The following is a 22,317-nucleotide window of genomic DNA, read 5'->3' as shown; positions in this document are numbered from 1 at the left end:
CCGAGATAACCAACTGTTATAACACAGCAGAGCCGTGTAACAGGAGATACTGATGTACAGACACCCTTAATCCCGCTGGGGAATGGGTGCAACAGACAAAGGCCGAATCCTAAATAACTTCCGCTTGACGGTATTTAGCTTGGACACCAACTGCAACTCCCAACATATACCAGTTATAACCAGGGAGTGACTGAACTACTACCAGCTCTCTCACCTGGAGAAACCGGGGAACACTGTCAATAATATTCTTTAAGTTCTCCAGTGGTATCAACACCAGACAGCCAGGCCTACTGAGAGACAAACTGGACCTTGTTGGAGTGGACCATCACCTGTCCAACTGGATCCTAGACTACCTCACAAATCAACCTTAGGGTGGTCTTACATGGCCATAATGGAAGTCCGCAATTGAGGGTTTTCAATTGCGGTCACATTATACTCAATGCGGCCTCTTACACCACCGGATATTTTATCCGTAGTGTGGCCGGGCCGCAACTGTGGTCCGCAATTTATACAACATGTCCGTAATGGCCGTGAATTACGTCACTGCACAGACTTGCCCATAGAACTCTATGGGCGAGTGCGGCAGGACACGGACATCTGCAGAGTCTATGTTGACGATCAGCAACTAGTGTTGCTGATCGGCAACTTGCGGACCGTACATTCAATACGGTCATGTAAGACCAGCCTCAATATGTGAGAACCCGGGGCTGTGTGTCTGTGTGATACTGTGATCTGTAGTACAGGGGGGGGCACCACAAGGTTCAGTTCTTGCCCCATTCCTCTTCACACTATACACTGCTGCCTTTAGGTGCAACTCATCCAGCTGTTACTTACAGAAGTACTCCGATGACTTGGCAATAGAACACCTCAGCACAGATGAAGACGACGGAATACAGAGACTTAAACTGTGATTTTGTGGACTGGTGCCAGTGGAACCATCTCAGGATTAATGCTGGGAAGACCAAGGAGATTGTTGTGGCCGCGAGCTCAAGCAGGCAGAAAAAAATGGCTGTGGGCATGTGCAGTCGGCTCTGGCCGAGGCCCGATGGCAGAGCTGACTGCGCATGCGTAGAAGTTTGAACCCAGCGCTGGAAGAAGATGTGCAGAGAGGCCGTTGCAGACAAAGATGGAGGCAGCGCTGGAGATTTCTCTCGAAGCATTGGGGATGCCCCCAGTGCTGTTTAAGCTCTGGGGCCCGCCCCAGTGCTGCGAGAGAACTCATTTGCATACGAAGAAAACTGTGATTTCTACCGAACGGCGGTGAGGAGAACACATCTAAAAGTAGGAGAAGAATAGCCTTTCTTAAGGCTATTCCTATGTGTTAACCAGAAAAAATAGCAATTTAACGATAGGATCCCTTTAAATTTACATGCCATCTGGAATCTGCCTCCAATTGCTTTCAATTGGAGGCAGTGACGCATGCTTTGAAGACTCTGAAAAAAACCCCAAAAACATCCTGCTTGATCTTACCAATTCGGCAACAGAACCCGTAGTGTCTAATGCTAAACCCAAATGCAGAAACCAAAGGTTCCACATATTAGAATTTGCAGAGGAATCTGGAGTGAAAAGCCATCTCTAATTTCTCTCCAAATTCCACCATGTGACCCTACCCTAACTCTGTCGGTGTGGGTTACACTGTAGACATAGGATTTCATTTATGAACCAGGAGGATGAACGACACAATTTCTAAGAAACGATCCTCCTAAACTCTCATTTCATGGGCATTTACTAGGATATGTCAGTAAGAGCTGACAGGTTCTCTTTAAGAACCAGATGTATAAATTAGTCATGATGAGGAGGAATATTGCCGCCATAAACCACTCATCCTAGGAGCTGTCACACTGCTGACGGACGGCCATACCTGATGGAAGACACAACTCTCCAGACCTCAGGTGCAAGACAATAGCTAGTCTAATGCACGACACACCTCATGTCTGCCATGTATAATTCGAGATAATCCACTCTCCCCCTCCGGATGACAGACAGATTGTTGTCAAAATGTTAACAGATTAACAAGAATAACAAATCTTCTGTGTCTGAAAGCAAACGGAGCGGCTGATGCTTAGAAAGCGCTGCTCAGATCACTGGGCTGGTATGAGAATGGAAAAAAATTAGCCAGTGTCAGCGACAACACTATAGGGATATGGAAAATACAGAACGGTGTCTGGAAGAGTCTTGGTTAGAGGGAAGATCTGCAAAAAGTGTAGGCAAGTCCGCCAGATTACAGGAGCACCGGTGAAGACATTGATGGTACAGGGATGGCAGCAATAACCGGCGTGTGCCATGTGGTCTACACGGTAACATGTCCAATAGCGTGCCCTCACTACTATACTGGGGGAATGGACAAATGTTGGTCCTGGCGGCCATCACTGAATTGTCATAGCCCAAGTAAGTTAATGGGTGCCGTGGCTAGCACTAATATAGGCGGCCTTGGTACCGTATTTTAAAGGGAAATTTTATAGGGAAGCCATCATGAATATATTTTGTCGGATCTGTAGCTAGTGCTTATTTACCTGTGGAGTCAGTATGCGCATGCGCACTAATAAGACACAAAGGTGTACAAGAGCCGGTTAAGTGCGAATTTATTATTTTGCTTACTTGTATAGCGTCATCATATTTCGCAGCAATTTACAGACAGACATTGGGCTCACTATCGACATTCCCTATCAGTATGTTCTTGTAGGAACTGTAGGAACCAAAGTACCCGGAGGAAACCTGCGCAAACAATGGGAGAACATACAAACTCCCTGCAGATGTTGTCCTTGGCAGGATTTGAACCCAGGATTCCAGCACTAACCACTGTGTTAATGTCTTTTCATTTTTATTGCGGCCACAGATATTAAAAGAGGGCTATCTGGGATACCAAACCCTCAGTCTCTTGGTGGGTCAGTGTTCAACATCAACCTAACCCTTTAGAAATAGAAGTTTAGATACTACGATCTGCAAATGCCCAGATAACCTATAAAGATCTCTCAATGATAGGTCAGAAAACTAAAAAGTTAATAGCTATAGTTTAATGAAGTGTGTAACTGGGCGATTGTCTCACACCCACCAACGCCAGCCCACAATTCCACATTGTATCACAGTTCTGGAGACATCTGTCCTAGCAATTGTCAGGTTCGTCAGACTCCAGCCAAGGCCTGGCAATAGATACTGGATCAACTGGAATTGGAATGTGGAACGAGGGAAAGGAACGTTCCACCCCACCAAGGAATGCGCAAAACTCCAATCTACAGATCTGCAGGGACTGCAAAGATCTGCCATATATCAGAGACATAAAAAGAGGTATCATTACAGGAAACCAACATGATCACCTTTCACGCATCAACCAATGTGTTCCGATACTGGGGGCTCATACCCGCAGCCATATTACCTCCCAATAATAATCACCCGAATCAGTATAAGGAGTTATCCATAGTCTTTAGTGACCCATTCATTCTATTGAATGGCTTGTGCCGCATCCACTCCAGTATTTGCAGCTCTTAAATAAGGCCCGGATGCGACGCACAAAAACTACGGCTGTGTGTATATGACCCCATTGAAGTGTATAGGCTGGTGGATAAAATTGCGGCTAAGTGCATGAGGCCTAACGTTCAGCTGTCACTGTGAGTGTGGATCAAACAAAGACAAAACTGAATGGAGAAGAAAACATGATAAAGCTCAAACCCTGCTAGAAGATGGGTAACTTTATAGAGTTGGGGTAAGGTTTAAGAGGAGAGCTTTGTGTTACGAGTACGTCGGAACAAGACACACTTGTCCCAAATAAATCTCCTGAGTCAACAGATCCCACCTATTGAACATTGCCATTATGCCCGGAACATTGATCGGTCCCAGCGGGTGAGGGGCCTCCTCCTGACACTTTGTGGAAGATGTTAGAATGTGGATGTATAAAGTGGACAATAGGCCAAAACCAATTAAAGCGATGGAGTGTTACTGCCGGATTATTCTAAAGAAGGTTTCAAGGACAGGACGAGTTTTACAGAAGCTGCTAAAAGCTCTCAGGCAGCAAATGAAGGGAAGAAAGAAGATGAATATATGCCATGCTATATACACAGCAGTGGGCAGAGTCCTGGGGATAACAGGATTCCCCTCCCACAAGTAATATTTAGAGTTTTTACGCTAGGATTTTTATGTATAGTGTATGATTGATGGGGATCAGGTAGGGTAGGGCTGTCGGGTGATGAGCGAGTAGTATTTGATCGAAAACCACCATTTGCATAGTTATTGGTGTACTCAGTCGAATACCACGCGGAAAGACGGGAAATATTCATTTCCCCTCCAACCTCCCCTGGCGCCTTTTTAATGTCTATGGAGGGGAGGTATTCGATCGAATATACTCGCTCATCTCTAGTAGTGACCTTAATAACTGTGACAGCGCCTAGTACTGCAGGACAGTCCATATAAAGTATACCTCCAACTTTAAAAACAATTTTCATGAATGACAAGTACAGGGGAATAAAAGACACTTTGTAATATATTTACTGAGTGAATACCCCTCCACTGATTTTGAGAACTGGGGAGCTTTACCCCCGAGTTACGACCAGTGCACATGATCACTTCAATAGGGTCAACCAGAGAAAGCAGAGCAAGCATTCGGCCATCTCCAGTGGTCCCCATTAGAAATTCTCAATGTCTTTGGGAGTCCCAGTAGATCAGAAAGTTACCCCCATCCTATGGATAGGAGAGGAGGAAACTTCCTGTGGCTGGACAACCCCTTTAAGTGGTCAGGGTTGACCTAGCGTACTAGGCACAGCCATACTCATAAGGACAAAACTATGGCGGATACTACAGTGAAGGGACCGTCTACATTCTGCTGATCTTTGTAGTCTTAGGCTTCGTTCACACGGGGCTAGTGACCGTGTATTTTGGTCCTGATTTTGATGCGGGAAGCTGCGGCAGAATAGGACCAGAATGCGACTGTTGCGGCTTCCGACAGTCACGGCTTCCCGCTTCGGAGTAGGCCCGGATGAATGCGCCTAGTCCGGAGGGTGCTGCCACAAGTCGGACGCCGGGGTTGAATCAGCAGCGGGATCCGCCTGAAGAAAGGGCAGCAACTTGCTTCTTTTTTCCGTGAGCCGTAACATACCAGATAAATAGGTTTATGGTGAGAGAACATAAGGACAGATCCAGACAAAATGGCCAATTTTCAGATTTTGTTGCGGATTTGCCAAAAATTTCACTTTTATTGCAAAAGGGTAAAAGCTACAATGAAAATTTGCAGCATTTCTACAACAAAAGGAACAAGCCACAGTTCGTAAAACCATTATGCTCCGACATGCATGCAGAATTTTTCAGGTCCACGTGCCCTTGTACTATAAATTGCTGTCGTTGTGCAGCTATTCTGCCACACATGGGCACGGTCTAAGAGCAGGTTCACACAGAGGACCGATACCAATTTTCCATAACGAAATCTAGTGATTATTCCAACTTGCAACATTACTAAGTTTTCAGAAAATCAAAGATCCTACACGACTCCCATAAACCTAAATAACAAAAGTGAGGAAAGGAAGTAAATGACCCTCCTAACACGTTTCGCTCAGCCTAAATGGAGCCACAAAGCAGAGCACAGTCAGTGGGAAAACAAAAGGTGCAGCGAGCTCAGCTCCAACAGCGCTCAGCCATGACTTCAAATAAAAGAGATTAGTCTGACACCCCAGCTGATGGCTGCTGGAGTCACCCTGCCGCTGCCACAGCTGGAGTGTGCGACATGTGTCAACATACACAGCCTTCTGTAAGCAAATCAGTCAGAGACAGATCTCCTGGCAAATGAATCCAGGACACAAGTACCTCCTTATACAGGTCATGAAGATAATAACCAGCAGGACCCCACTCCAGTACACTGACAGATGGCTCCTATCTCTATCAATAGGATATGGGTGGTGGGTGATGCGGTGGTCCTTTATACCCTATGGCTTCCTGGCAGGCTCTTGGTTTTACTTGGCCCATCATAATCCACCCCATAAAAGAACGCTGGGTATTCACTTTAGACAGCCATAGGCCAAAGGCTTATCAAGAGCTATTCCTCCCAGTCTCCCAATACACGTGCAAGTTGAGACGACCATGCATGTGTTCTCAATAGGAAAAGGGGAGCAAGGCCTCGTTCACACGGGGCACGGGACTGCGTATTTTGGTCCTGGGGGAAGCCGCATCATCAACTGTAGCGGCTTCCCGCTCCGGAGTAGGCCCAAATGAATGGGCCTAGTCCGGAGGGTGCTGTTACGAGGCGGACGCCGGGGCTGACTCAGCCGCAGAATCCACCTGAAGAAAGGGCAGCTCGCTTCTTTTGTATGTTCCGGCTCAAGGTAAAAAGGAAGCTAACGGTCTACATAGACCTCTATTGTGAGGGGGTGGATTCTGAGGTGGATTTGGCGTCAGAAACCGCCGCCTCTTGCCCCGTGTGAACGAGCCCTATGCTGCTACACCACACACCTTCTTGTCTCACAAAGGATGAAACAAAGGACCCTTATTTCTACGTGACATCAGCCATTACTATCACGTTAAAGAGGTTTCCCATGAACATATCCATACTTAAGTTTGCAGACAATTAAAAATTAAATAATTTTTGGAATATAAAAAAGTTGCAGATTTTGAAGATGTTCTTAACCATTTTATTGGTGACAGTCCTATGTCTTGATCGGTTGCTAAAGGATAAAACCATAAACGCCGACATTTAGAACTAATGAACAGACCAAAGCATGATCTTATTTTCTTTTATTGTAGATTGTGAGTCCCATATAGGGACCACAATCTACATTTTTTTTCCCTATCAGTATGTCTTTGTAGAATGGGAGGAAATCCACGCAAACTCGGGGAGAACATACAAACTCCTTGCAGATGTTGTTCCTGGCAGGATTTGAACCCAGTACTCCAGTGCTGCAAGGTTACAGTGCTAACCACTGAGCCACCGTGTTGCCCCAGCATGATCTTATTATGGACCAAATCTTTCCAATGACCTTCAATACAAAAAGAAAGACTCAAAACATAACAACTAGACTTGCCATATATAAAGTGTGGGTCAGGCTGGCCCACCAGAGTACAAGACAATCTTCCGGGGGCCGAGACTCTAAACACAATAATGGTCCAGCAGAAGACACCTACATTTGAAGACTACTATGGGTTTAGGGGGTTGTTTGAGGACTCCCCAGAAACTGTTTTTCTGGACAGTCCAAGGAACCTCCATCTGACACCCACTGGAGTCTTATGATGAGACTGGTGAAGGTCCATTGACCACTCCAATTGACCTCAAAAGAAGAGTTTCATGGGAAAACTCCATTAGTCTGAATGTGAGGCAATAACCCTTGATTTTTGTTTTTCGTAACATCCTTAGTAAATCTCCTTTCCCAGGATATGAGCTTCTGGAGAAGGTGTGGTCACCCTACTTGTGTTTCACACCCTTTTCTCTGAAAGCCCACACGATTACATTTCAAGGAACGGTGGATCACCCAGAAGGAGAGAAATTGGAAACAGGATCTTTCCAGAGCCATGAATCAAGATGTACAGAGCAGAGGTGAGTGACCCGAGCAGACGTCTAGGTAAGTTCTCATACCACTCCTTCCTATGACAGACAGATGACTAAACAGTGCGGAGAGGAAACAATATCATGTTGTGATGTCAAAGACAACAAGCCATATTACTAACACCCCTTCCTCCCTACAAGGTTGCAACAAAAGCAAACATGCTCCCGGTCACCATCCTCTTGCTTTTGGCCGTCCATGAAAGAATCCAGATAATTGCCCTTTAATTAGAATTCGTAGAGGAGTTGCCTTTTCTATCAATGGAAAACTCACTCATCTGGTTCCGAGACTGGTGGAACGTGCCGTGATAAACTGTCTGCACATGTACGGATTTTGTCGAAGGGCTGAACCACTAAGTAACTGCAATTATAAAGAACCAAAAAATAATAATAAATGAGCAACCATATTGCGAGGCAGCCATCTTGTAATTTCATGTAATTTAATGTAATTTGATCAACATGCCATCTCGGCACATTCTTGGCTCCGATACAGGAGTATATACATAAGATCTATGGCCTCATGCAATGACTGTGCTCGGATTACATTAAATATCTGTACCTGTGCCATTTTATGCTGTATTATGGAGATACTCCTCCAAATAGCAATATGGTGACACACAAAGGGACATGAAACATCTTTCTATGGCTATGTGACATGAATACGGGAATGGTCATGGGCACAAGGGCTTGGAAGGTTATTCAGATGGCCCAGGCCCCAAAAGTCCCAGGAATTACGCAAACATTTGAGAGGTGCCGCTCTACGCTGTATAGTCCTGGATACAGTGACTGGAGTCCTTTCCTTAGGCTGCCGATTGGTCTCAACAGTCACTTCCGCCAAAGCAAGACCCGGGAGTAGCAGGACTAGACAAAGGCGGGAGACACCAGGATAGGAGAGCTTGGATTTTTTTTTTGCTCCATCTTCCCTGGCCTCCTTACCAAAAACGGGTTATATTGAATAATCCCTTTAAGGTCCTAATGGATGGGCCGATTTCAGGGCATTTTGGGCAACAATCGTTCCTATGCCCTGTCCAATAGTGCTTTCAATCAGCTTATCAGGCCAATGTAAATGAGTCTGAAGGGGAATCCATGGCGTCTATAGGATAACTTTAGAAGAGCCATACAGTTTCCTTCAAACTCAATGGATACAGAGAAACTCTCTCATATTATCTCACAATATAAATGAAAGCTACAATTTTATTTTCTGTTGCATGAAATTGCAGCCATACATTTGCAATTGACTTATCTCATAAATTGTAGAGAGGAGTTAGTTTGTGTCCTATAGACACTCATCCCCAACACCCACGAGGGCTATTTTCTTCAAAGGTTCCTGTCAGTACATTTTTGGCACGTGGCAGAAAATCTGAGTACTCGGGGAAACCCCATGCATACACCGGGAGAACATACAAGGTCCATGCAGAGGTCGTCCTTGGTCAAATCTGGGGACGGTATTAACCACCAAGCCACCATGCTGCACACATTGAAATAACCAGCCATGTTATGTCCAACCTACCGTAAATACTTCTGCCCCTCTAAAGGTTACAGAACAGTACTACCACCCTGTCACTCTATCCCCTGCGGAAAGACAGATGTATTTGTGTAGGACATATCCAAAAGGCAAAGCAGGTAATATCCCTGCGGCACATTTGCTGGAATCATCCAAAGGTGAATAACCCATTGGAATTAGTCACAGATAACAAAACCATGCTGTTCATGACCGAGGGCAAAGGTCTATTGTCCAAATTAGCCCCAGATGTAGGTGGCAAAACTGCATGCAATTAGATCGTATGCCCCTGAGCCAAACAGGACCAGTGGCATCTGGTGAGACTCTGCGCACATCACATTGACTCATCCCTCTTATGTATAGACTGTATATAGGAGTATAGTAATACTGTAACATATCAATCTAACATACGGGAAGCAGAAGCTGGCGAGGCAGGTGGTACACCAACATCTGCATAAAAGACAGGTCTTCAGATTTGTTACTTAGTTTCCACGTACTATGCGATATTTCTGTATTTTCACCCATTCGTCCAATGTACAGGTATAGTTAATTCCTATACCAACATGTAAACATACCAGCTCCTTGTCAGAGGTGTCTACAAATATTGAGACAATGCAACTTCTTAAGTGAAAGTCTGGCACCAAGACAGCCAGGTCAGCAGATTTCCATGTCAGCTGCCTGTACGACTGAGATATACTACACTGAAACCGCAGAGCAGACAGGCTGACTCATACAATGAAACCAGCCAGGTGCTGCAAAACAATCCCGCTGCTTGACCTGTCCCCTAGGCTCTCTCTATATACGGGGGGCCGGAACCTGAAAGCACTTTGGCATCTTACACGTATATCGATCCATTGTTTTCATTTGACAAAGTTCTCCTGAAATAATCCAAGCACGCCTGTCTGCCAAAAGCAAACGTGTCGTCAAAAACTGGCAATAGATTGACTCCTCGAAGTGGAACCCTACAGGGATCGAGGGATTGTTTGTAAAAATGCGTAGCATGGCAATGACTTCCAGACCAAGAAACTTATAGTAGGGTTCTGCTATTCTATAGAACACGACTTTTGTTATGGAACCAATGGCGGTCCAAGATCAGGACATGAGTTTATACTAGATTTTATTGTATTAGCTGCTCACTGTATGTTTACTGTCCCCTTATCCTATTCTGTAAAATGTTTTGGGTCAGAATGGGGCACAATGGGATGGGCGTATTCATTTTATTAGTAAAATGAATACACCCATCCCATTGTGCCCCAAAACATTTTACACAATATGGTTTCCCCCACAGTATTCACATTACGCCCCTCCTTGCGTCACAGCATTAACCTCTTCATAGGTTTACAAGTAGTAAAGAGTTAATGAAGCGTGTCTGTGTGCGCACATTACCAGTATGGAGAAGAACAGCCCTGAAGATTTTACTAGTGAGAATGAATGTCTCAATGCTTTAAGGAAGGCGTGACGAAATCCTGGCTTCACGGTAGTTTCCCTACAATGTCGGCGTGCCATGGTCTGGGTAAGCCGTGGCCATCACCTGCTCAAACTAATAAGACTCTTACTTGTTCCCCTTAATACTAAATACATATACCCGGCTATGCATGAATAACATGCTAGAAATAAACAGGTGCCGCCACATGGTGCTTATACACTATAGGCAACATACTGCCTCTGTAAACATCAACTCAAGCCCAACGGGTAAGAAAAGTCTTATACCTATAGAAGATTTTGGAGTAAGCAGAGCTGCCAATCCCTTGTGACATAATTTTGTACGGACAGGAACGTAAACTGTAGACTTAGACGCTACATTGTTCAGGTTCCCCCGACGGACTTGAACTGCAGAGAGTAAATGAGGTGACTGCTGCGGAGAAAACCCCATACAGAACTGGCAAACGTCTGTCTATTATTACTCCTAGTGGTCATAGGGCAAATTGCAGGGTATAGTACATTTTCTGTAAATTCTTTAAAAATATGTTTAATATTAAAATCGTTTAAAAAAAAATAAGCCACATTGCCTTTAAGAACATTCCAGGAGCTAAGGCTCAGTTCACATCTGCGTTTGGGCCATGCCATTCACCTATCTGCATGAAATTTGTGGAGCGAAAACTCCTACAAGCGGCACTTTTCTCTCCGCATTTTTCATGCGGAAACCAAACAAAACTCATTATAGACTATAGGGTCCGCGGGTTTCCTTAGGGAAGAGATCATCCCACAATCACCTGAAGTCTGAGGTCTTGCAAGGATCTCAAAAACAGCCAACATTGCCAAAAGTGTTCCCACTAGAGATGAGCGAGTACTGTTTCAAATAGCACGCACCCATACGAATGAATGGAAGCGGCCGGCACGCAGACTTTTGCCAGCGGCCGGCCGCTTAACTCCCTGCGTGTTGGCTGCGTCCATTCATTCCTATGGGTGCGTGCTATTCGAAACTGGACTCGCTCATCTCTAGTTCCCACTTTTGGTTAAGTCCACACAGCGGAATTTGCATTCCACGCGTGAACATTACACAGATCTAGACGCAATGGGATGCCAGTGCAGTGCACCGGCATCCTGTCGCCTCATTCTGCCCCGGATTAGGCCCAAATGAATGGGCCTAATCGGGAGGAAGTCTCGAGACACAGAACCCGTGGCAAGAAGACTCATCTCACTTCTTTTTTCCACTACTAGCTATCGGAAAAAAGAAGCGAGCGGCTCCCACTGAAGTCAGTTTTGACAGTGGATTTTGAGGCGGATTCCGCGTCAAAATCCGCTGCCAAAAAACTCCATGTGTACTGACCCTTTGGAACTCTTATGGAAAGCTGCAGTGATCGAGATGTGGAAAAAAAGAGCAGAAGATCTGGAGAAATGCTTTAAGCTAAGGCCCCAGGGGTGGGAAACACAGAGCTAAAGCGCTGCGGAATGCGTGAACGCATCACAGTTCTTCCTGCAGCACTTTGAACAGAAAGTTCACAGAGTTTTCCTCCGCAAACTGTTACAATTATATATACGGGGAAGCCGCTGGCGTTTCCGTAGATATAATTGACATGCTGCAATTTTCAAAACCGTGATGGTTGTGGAAATCGCAGCATGTCCGTGTTGCGATTTTTTCCGCAAAGTGGGGATGGGATTCGAATGAATCCCATACACTTTGTAAATACTGTAAAATGTATCCCATCCACTTGCAAGTTCTGTAAAACGCCGCAATTTTTTCTGCGGCGTTTCCAGCCCTTGGAGCCCCAGCTAGAAAGAGGATTTCCGGCGCTTTTTGTTTAGAAAAAATCATCATCAAAAACTAAAAAGAAGCCAAACCATTCCTTACAATTCCTGTTCCCACGATTCCCAGATCTCACCATCAATATACAGAAATACCTGTTCAGCCAGTAACTGACTGAGACTTGGGTTGGGGGAGGGTCACGGCTACAGCCCCAAAAGCGCAGGTACCCTTTAAAACACTGACGCCTATGTATGTAAGTGAATTATGCTGAACAATATGGTCATATTATACAACGCCTTTCCTACGGGAATACTGAGGAGTGAGGAATATACTGGCAGCCTATCCCAAATTCCAAGTATGTAGAGAAATGTACACAGCAGATAAGACCGGGAGCAGACTTAACCCCTCCTTGCCCAGCAGATTGATATGCCATGAGTATATATAGTAAGGTACTCAAGTGCTTACCTTTCCGGGGATATAGTGCAGAATGTTGTCGGTATGGGTCACTCTCCCAGCGCCACTTTCGTTCCCAAACAAATACGTCCACTTTGTTCTGCTGTCCTGCCTGCGAAGAGAGGATGAGAGGACGGATGAGACAGCTGCATGGCATCCCTTCACCACCAGGCATACATCAATGTTATTATGAAATGTCAGGCTGACACCGGTGGCTACAAAAACATTAACACTTTATGACCTATAATAAACGGTTATGAGCCCATGTGTCAAGAACAGCTTCACATTGTTATGACAAGTCGTACGTATCCCCGCGGCCGCCCTGGCTAACATTCTCCTTGGGTTTTTGCCATCGTCTGCTTTTCTTGCCATCCGTCCAGTTAAATTTTTGATAAAAAAGTCAGTCATGGTGAAATTTTTTGATCCGGTATGATCACGCATGGAGAACTGTAAACCACGAGTCCTTGCGATTGCGCTAAACTTCAAGAAGCTAGACGTCTTCCGCTGGCCATAGGCTATAGTTTTAGAAGAAATAATGTGGCCAATCTTCACATCTTTAAGAAAGATCTGTACACCAAAGATGCCTCACATTGACACCTATGTATGCTAAAAAACTGGTGAAGATGGGTTAATAACTTTGTCCCCCATCTAGGGGGGGCTACCAATTTCATCATCGGTATGTTTTTGGAGCGTGGGAGGAAACTGGAGTACCCGGAGGAAACCGACACAAACACGGGGAGAACATACAAACTCCTTGTAGAGGTCCTTGGAACTGCGGCAGAAAGAAAAGCACCAAACTCTTACAATTTCACTGCTTTTCTGCTGTGTCTTATGTCCCCCCCCCCCCCCCTACAAGTCTCCAGGGTGCATTTCCATAGGTAAAATAAACTTGCAAAGCTAGGGCCCTGAGTTCGACTCCAACCATGGTCAATTCATTTGTATACGCTCCCTGTATCTGCCCGGGTTTCCGATCTGCGGGTACTCCGATTTTCTCCCATACTTCCAAAACATACCGCCAGCTTAATTTGGAATTCATATTGTGCGCCCAATGGGGACATCACAAGCGTTGACATTCTCTGACTATGTGGCCACTATATAAATGGATAAAGCAAAAGAAATTATTTAGACGTTAAGAATTCTGCAAACGGAATCCGAAACATTGATTGCTTTTATTGTGGTCTGACTATTATTTCTAAGCCCACACAAAACCTGGGGCAATAAGTAAACTGATAAGAGGATTTTAATGGCCGCCATAAACATTGCAGCAATCGCTACAAGGCTGCTGGAATTTTTCACATGAAGCATGGATCACAGGTAAACATGACACAGGCGGTAAAGAGACAGGTCAGAGTGAGTAAGAGCAGATAAGAGCGTGCACTCCACCCCTGCCCTGCCGGGACCTGGCAATTCCCAAATGGGAGGGTCATTTAATATTTGACTTGGAGAGAAGTCACCTACTCAGACAGGGCTCGGGCAGACATAGCGATATCTTACAGCGCTCAGGCTGCCAAGGAGAGAAATTGCTAGGTCAACAGAAATTCATACCCAAGTCTAAGATCACTCCTTCCTTTAAGTACCATGCGGGAAACCTCCGATGCTCTGCAAAAAGTCTATACTATCATGGTTGGGGGTGGTCTTAAGTATACGGAGGACCTGTCACCTCCAGCAAATTCTTGCATTTCCTATAATATAACAATTCTGGATCATCTTTTCTTATAACAGAGGAACCGGACAACGTAGAGTTAGGGTGGGATCACATCTGCGCCCGGTCTCCACTTTAGCCAATCCGTCTTCTGCCCCAAGAAATTGGACGGGGGACGTAAACCCGGCGGTCAGTTTTCAAACCCATTCACTTGAATGGGTTTGCAAAGTGACCGCCCATGTGCATCTTATGCCTGTCCGCTGCGAAACCGTTTTTTTTTAGCAGGACACAAAGTTGGATATTGCAGGACTTTGCGTCCGGTTAAAAAAAAAGGTTTCGCTGCGGAGAGGCAGAAGACGCACACGGGAAGTCATCTTTGCAAACCCATTCAAGTGAAAACTGACCGCCGGGTTTGCATCCCCTGTCCAGTTTCTCAGGGCAGAAGACAAAAACCGTCAGGATTGGCTAAATCGGAGACCGGACGCAGATGTGAACCCGCCCTCCTTCTTCCTAGAAATTTACAAATAAAATGACAACTGGGCATTACCATTCCTCTGTCAAAAAGGGTGAGTTAGCCTTAGGCTCAGTTCACATCTGCATTCGGGTTTCCGTTCAGGGACCCCCTGAACAGAAACCTATATGTATTAAAAAACCGGTTAACTAAGGAAACCCGAAGACCCCATAGACTATAATGGGGTCCATGCAGTTTCCGCACGAAACATGCGGAGAGAAAAATACTGCTCGTAGGACTTCTCTCCGCATGTTTTGTGCGGAAACCACATGGACCCCATTATAGTCTATGGGGTCCGCGGGTTTCATAACTAACCGCTTTTTAATGCCTATAAGTTTCAGTTCTCTTCCCCAAGCAGACTCCTCAAATGGAAACCCGAATGTAGATGTGAATAGGGCCCACGTTGCAAAAAAATTGCTGAGTTTTACATTACCTGCTAAGTGAATAGGATTCTGGCTAACCCCATTCACACATTGCAGAAAAAAAATCTGTAGCGGAAAAATCTGCGTTTGTAAAAGAATCCGCGTTTTTGAAAATCGCAGCATGTCAATTATACCTGAGGGAATGGGGGCGTTATCTGTATAGGTGTAACAATGGTGGAAAGTCTGTAGAGGAAAACGTTATGAAAAACACTGTGTGATGAGTTTATGGCCTTAGGACCGGTTCACATCTGCGTTCAGTAATCCATTCGGGGAGTCGTCCCCGTCCCTGAACAGACTACCGAATGCATTGGCAAGCAGTGTGCAGTGAAAGCACATGGACCCCATAGACTATAATGCGGTACATGTGGACAGAAAAGTACTTCACAATCTGTTTTCTTGTCCACATGACTCGTGCGGACACCGCGCGGAAAGCACATAGACCCCATTATAGTCCAAGGGGTCCGTGTGCTTCACCGCACACCGCTTGCCAATGCGTTCGGTAATCCGTTCAGGGGGATCCCCATGCAGACTCCCCAACGCAGATGTGAACCAGGCCTTAGCCTCAAAGAACCTCTGTCAGCCACGAATAGGGTTTGGTATATGAGCCTCATGACAATGGAACTGGGCTGCAATACCAAACACAACCTATGGATAAGAGGGGCACTGTTTCTAAGGAAAAACAAAAAGTAAACTCTTCTTAAATTCTAATCCTGGACAGTCCATCAAACAGAATAATGAGAATATAATATCTTATTTTTAAATCCACCCAACTTTCTCAAGGTCATGATACACCTTTTCCCCAAATCCTTCACACCCCATGAGTACATGTGATGGCCGTTCACAGCTTCTATTGTACTACAATTAAGACAAGTCATTGTCTACAGTAGTAACAAACTGGGGCTGGGGGATGGGCAGACCCCTGGGGGTTAATTGTCCCTGTATTCTAACTGCTTAGAGACTAATTATAAACCGTTGGTGTGGTAAAGGCATTATCGTTTTTTGGGAGGAAGGCAGGGGTTAAAGTTCAGTCACCCTTTAAACTATATCAAATTAACCTTGTCGTAAAGAATTACATCTTTAGGATAAATAGCGGTGACATCTCGACACACGGACACTCGTGTACGATATGTCACAAGCTAACAATGGCGCCTGCGCTGGACCTAAGGATAGTTAGAAAGGTTTTTAGGAAACTTTTTAAGATCTCTGTGCGCCTTTCAATGGTTCCCCGCATAAGTAGATGGGAAGAGAAGCCATTCCAATATTTAGGACCGTCTACAGGGACTCTTCAAGTATTAAGTGGCAGCCATTCCGCCGAGCACAACTGGCATCCGAAAAATTCTTGAGCTGGCAGTTCTCACCATCGCCTCCCCCCTTCTATATGAACACACATGTTCAGCTCAGGCAAAATGACAAGTTATGTCTGCGGAGGGCTGCAGGACGGCTCCAAAGGGAATTCTCCCAAAACTATATTCCACCCCCACCCACCCCCCAGTCAGAGGGGTCTGCCAGTAACGTTACACAAGATCCTTGCCAGATTCCTACAGTAACAAGGGAATCTGCCAACAAACAAGGAGCGTGTATGGGCATCTTAAGTGTTACAAAGTTTCTTAATCTTCAGGCTAAACTATCTGGTTCCCCCCCCCCCTCCAAAACATACAATAGATATGCAAATAGACCTGATACAAAGAAACCAACTCCAAGTCACTTCTGCCCAACTCTCAACGGACTACAGAAACTTTTCCACAAACCTCTGCTCAGTTCTCCTCGAAATTACCATGTACCCTGTATAATAGGTCACAGACCATTGTAGCCGAGCGCAGATCTTCTATGGTCAATTATACTGGATCATTAGAGTCTCTCTCACCAGACTGGGAAGTGACCAGAGTCCCTAAAATCTGTAGGACCTGTGTGCACCCTGTGATCAGACATAGCTGTAATGTCATTATATTAATAAAGATGGATATACAAGTGCACAATATACAGAACTAATGTGATTCTTACCACAGGTATATACAGGTCACATGATCAACCACTAACTAAAAACACAATGATTCTCCCTAATGGGAACAGAACGACCCGACCACAACCATAGACACATCCATTACATATACAGTTATATAGTGCAAAAGACACAAGCATAAGGAATAAGAATGATACAGTATACAAAGTTATAGAGCACTGATCATATAGAGACATGAAGATTGTAGCTGAGCAGATAGGCATGACATTGTTGTGTAGTATGCGGATAGACATAGGGGTAGTAGCATGAAGACTGTCAAAAATCATAGTGTGTGTGTGTGTAATATATATATATATATATATATATATATATATATACATACACACACACACAATACATCAAGTGAAGTAGCATCAGTGATGAAGCATTGTGATCAGCCATAGGGATATGAAGATTATATGTGATCATACAGATAATGACACATAGATGAGAAGTTATTATGTAGAATGCTCTGACAGGTATGAAATTATTATATGGCTATGACATCTATAGTATGATCTGACACACGGATTACATTAAGTAGTATGACTTTTTTTCCCCAGACATAGGTAGGAAGTTATTTCATAGCATACAAATCACATATATACAGTATATAACATGTACTGACACATGTAGCCAGCCTGTAATTCTTTGCTTCACACATAGGTAGGAATTGATTACATATGATACTATAACATACACATAGCATGTACATGTAGTTAGCTTGTAGTATGTCTTTCTCCTCATACATAGGTATGCAGTTATTATATAGCATACTAACACATATGCATGTAGCATGTACTGACATATGTAGTCTTACTCTTTCCCCAGTAGTTATTACATAGAATACTATCACATACACTATTCTGACACATGTAGTGTGACACTCTTTTCCTCAGTAGTTATTACATAGCATACTATCACATATATATAGCATTTACTGACACATGTAGTCTGACTTACTTCTCACATATAGGTAAGTAGTTATTATACTACCACATACACATAGCATGGGCTGACACATGTAGTATGACTGCCTCCTCACATATAGGTATATAGTTATTATACTATCACATACATGTAGCATGTACTGACACTTGCAGTGTGACTTACTCTTTTCTCTAGCAGTTATTACATAGTATACTATCACATACATATAGCATTTACTCACACATGTAGTATGACTGCCTCCTCACATATAGGTATGTAGTTATTATACTACAACATACATGTAGCATGTACTGACACATGTAGTATGACTGTCTCCTCACATATAGGTACTGTATGTAGTTATTATACTATCACATAGATATAGCATGTGCTGACACTTGTAATGTGACTTACTCTTTTCCCCAGCAGTTATTACATAGTATACTACCACATACATGTAGCATGTGCTGACACTTGTAGTATGACTTTCTCCCCAGACATAGGTATATAGTTATTACATAGTATACTACCACAAACATGTAGCATGTGCTGACACTTGTAGTGTGACTTACTCTTTTCCCTAGCAGTTATTACATAGTAGTATACTATCACATACATATAGCATGTACAGACACATGTATAGTATGACTGCCTCCTCACATACAGGTATGTAGTTATTACACTTGCAGTGTGACTTACTCTTTTCCTTGCAGGGAGTTCTTCCTGGAGAAGGAGTATCTCAGCTGGCGGTGAGGTTGCGGGACACAGCTCAGGTTCCCCATCCTTCCCACTTGCTCTCCTGACACACACTGAGCTCAGCCTCATCCCCACTTCCGCTCAGCCGGGTGTAATGTGGGTGTCACCCTGTGAGCAATCTCACCGCAGGCTGCCCTGCCCGGGCACACACCCGCTCCCTGCTCAGCACTCTGCTGCACACTGTGGACAGGGGCTGTCAGCTCTGTGTGACGGGGGGAGGAGGGCTAAGTAATTACCCCATCATGTCCCTGCTGGAAGACATCACCTGCTGGGAGGGACAGGTCCTGAGATGGCCACTTAGGGGGACTTTACTAAGGCTGGGGCTACTGTGACTTTGGCCATGACTCCAGCCGTACAATCAGTGGTCGCCGCAGTCACCTTTGATTCCCTCACTAAAGCAGGTGAACGGAGTCGCGTTGTGACCCTGAGGGATCTGCGTCTTCTAGTCACAAAAAGTGAGAAATTCTGGATTTTTGTGACTTCACTTACATTAGTTAGGAAGTTGGGGGGCGACACAGCGAGCTTGGGGTCATGTGACTTGGCCAATCTCATTTCGCATGGGGTGAATTTTTCTCATTCGTCCTGAACAATGATTGTAATATGAGGCAGCGACTACATGACAACTTTGGTTTCGCAAGTTACCCCCTCAGGCTAAGGCTACATGAACATGTAGAACAAATTGTGACATGACGTTTATCAGGATTGTCATGGGGGTCACTTTGCAACCGGAGACATAATGTAACTACGACGTCACCGTTGCAAACAGTCTAATATTGTTAGGGTAGATTCACACGGGGGGTTTTATACCGGAACCAGAGGCCGCCTCAGGTTTTGGTCCAAAATACAGGTAGCTGTAACTGGATGCCGGTGCACACTTCGCTCCAGATTAGGCCCAAATCAATGGGCCTGAATTTTTTGGTCCAGACTATCAGCTCACACATAGGATCATGTAATTCATGGTCATGTGTATGGATCAACAGAAATGAATGGGTCTGTGTGCTCTCTGGATAAACCTGGATAGGACACGGTCGTGTGCAAGGCGCCTAACAAAGCAACTTTGGATGCAATTCTCATGATACATCCAGGTTGCTGTGTTGTGCTGCGACCCCTTCAATGGAGTTGCATTGCAATCTCGAAGATGCTGGGACTGTTACTTCGAGTTGCAAAAAGGTAGAGCACTGCTGGATATTTTTTTTTTTGTAGCTACAAGTTACAGTCGCAGCAACTTCAAGGTCACAGTGCAATTACATTCACTTACATAAGGCGTCGCAGGGCAACACGGCAATCTTAGATTTGTGATGGACGTTGCGGTCAAAGTCACCATGAAGCCCTAGCTTCAGATTTTTGGTCACGGGTCCTCTGCATTGGCTCATATGACAGGAAGTCTCACTAACATTATGGGGCCACTTGACTTGTCTGAGAGTTGCTGTTGTGTGACACTTGACTCCATGTAGCCCTTACCTTGAAACCAAAAGTCCAGCAGATTTGGATTTTTTGTAACTGTGGCGTCATGGTCTTGTGACCAAAAATTTATCAGATTTGGACTGTTGACTGTTAGGTTGTCACAGTCATTACTTGGGATGTTGCGGTGTAACATGACAATCTTGATGTTTGACCATAGCTGTGCGGCCACGTCGTGCATCCTCCATCCTGTTATTCTCCAATTGTAGCACCAACTCCAGTTGGACGGTAAATTTTTCTGTCTGCAGAGACCCCAACCCCTTTGCTAAACCAAGGAGATTTTTTATGGCAAGGAAATCACAAAGTAGTAAAAAGTCACAAAATACTCAGCAAACACGACGTGTGCCATCATTTATGAATTTTTTGTTTCAAAAAATTTCCATAGATACAACAATGAATTCTATGTGTACGGCCAAATTTACCCAATATTTCTTGGAATGGCTCCAGGTAAAATGCAAATATTAGGTAAGTGCTTTACGCAAATAGATATATACATGCCTGGCAGCAAACTGTCCCTAAAATTCCAGAGGTGTATAGCTTTGTCTTTAGTATGGGATTAATTCCAGTGGTACAATTGTATGTCTCTAGGCAGGTCCTGTTATGGTTAGGGTCTATTCATTTGTAGGTAAAAGCCTGACTACAATCCAGTGTTAGGCCGGGGCCCCACGGACCGGAAACGCCGCGATTTGCGGGAAAAATCGCAGCATTGTACAGTGCAGGCAAAGTGGATGGCATTTATACGAATCCCATGCCCACTTTGCGGAAAGGATTGCAACACAGACACGCTGCGATTTGCAAAAATCTTCTTCATAAACAATCTGAAATCTGCATTGTTTTCAATGGTAGGCAGTGACAAACACATCTTTATTTAGCCTGCTGTCAAACAAAGTGCCCTGTTTAATCTTACAGAGGTTTCTGAGGCTGAATCAGCATGAAAATCACAGCACAAGGCTTCATACTTCTTTAGCCTAATCACACATGCAAACACACAGCAGAAAACCAATGCCCAGCTTTGACTTTCTTCCGCAGGTTCCACATTGTTATTACATCTAAGGCTAAGTGCACAATGCATCTATGCACAGTCTTTCATATACTCCATGAATAATTCCAGAGACAGATCAAAAAGGTCCTTTTGGCCTCTAACTCAAGGCATTTGTCAAATATATTAAAAAGTTCAGCAGATTCTGTTTTTCAATACAGAGGGCCACTGCAAAAAAAAATTCTTTACCACGTTGTGTACTGGGGAAGAGATGGGGGACATGAAACTGGGGGCAGAGATGGAGGGGGGACATGAAACTGGGGGCACATGAAGGGGTTATATGAAACTGGGGGACATATAATGTACGGGTGACTGTAGGGGGATTATACTGTGTGGGAGCACATGAAAAATGAATGAAAATGGGCAGAGTCAACATAAAAGTGGGCGGAGCTAAATTCGCCACGGCACGCCGCATATTTTGTCCCTCTTTCTAATCTTCAAAAGTTGGGAGGTATGCCTAAAGCCATCAGAAAATGCATATTTCCAATGGCTTTAGCCACTGAGAAGCCGCGCTGTCTGCAGCAGCGCTATTCAGCTGGAATGCACGCCGTTATGGACACGTGTTCCAAACTGAATGGGGTCACCGCAACATGAGGAACTGTATTGCGGGGTCATGGCATTAGAAAGGTTGAGAACCACTGTTCTAAGGGGATCTGAGCTACAGTGACTGCAACCAGCCACTATATAGGGCACAGAGTCATCTGCTTACAGCTCTGTGCAGTGTATAATACGGGCTCCAGAAGTGGCCCCAAACAACTGATCTGTGCAGGGGCCGCCTATTGGTTCCCCACTGATCAGGTAGTTATGGCCTATCCTAATGTGTTTGGGCAACTTTAGTATCAGACAAATACTGCGTTATATTACACACTATATGCCACACCAACAAGACATAGGGTATATAGA

At 44.6% G+C, this 22,317-nt stretch overlaps 1 protein-coding gene across 1 annotated transcript in view; it reads right to left on the bottom strand.

The window, feature by feature from the left end:
• PLEKHN1 (pleckstrin homology domain containing N1) overlaps positions 1-18,987 on the bottom strand; it is a 40,943-nt gene extending 21,956 nt beyond the window's left edge. Inside the window, exons 1-2 of the mRNA XM_075279672.1 lie at positions 18,858-18,987; positions 12,667-12,766 (exon numbers count right to left, since the gene is read on the bottom strand). Coding sequence (XP_075135773.1) covers positions 12,667-12,766; positions 18,858-18,940 — 183 coding nt within the window. The 5' untranslated portion in view covers positions 18,941-18,987. The remainder of the gene's footprint in view (positions 1-12,666; positions 12,767-18,857) is intronic.
• Positions 18,988-22,317: the final 3,330 nt, after the last annotated feature.

Source organism: Leptodactylus fuscus, chromosome 6, assembly GCF_031893055.1.
Source record: "Leptodactylus fuscus isolate aLepFus1 chromosome 6, aLepFus1.hap2, whole genome shotgun sequence".
NCBI lineage: Eukaryota > Metazoa > Chordata > Amphibia > Anura > Leptodactylidae > Leptodactylus > Leptodactylus fuscus.
Note: the sequence above shows the minus strand (reverse complement) of the source record. Positions and strands in the feature narration are given on the sequence as shown.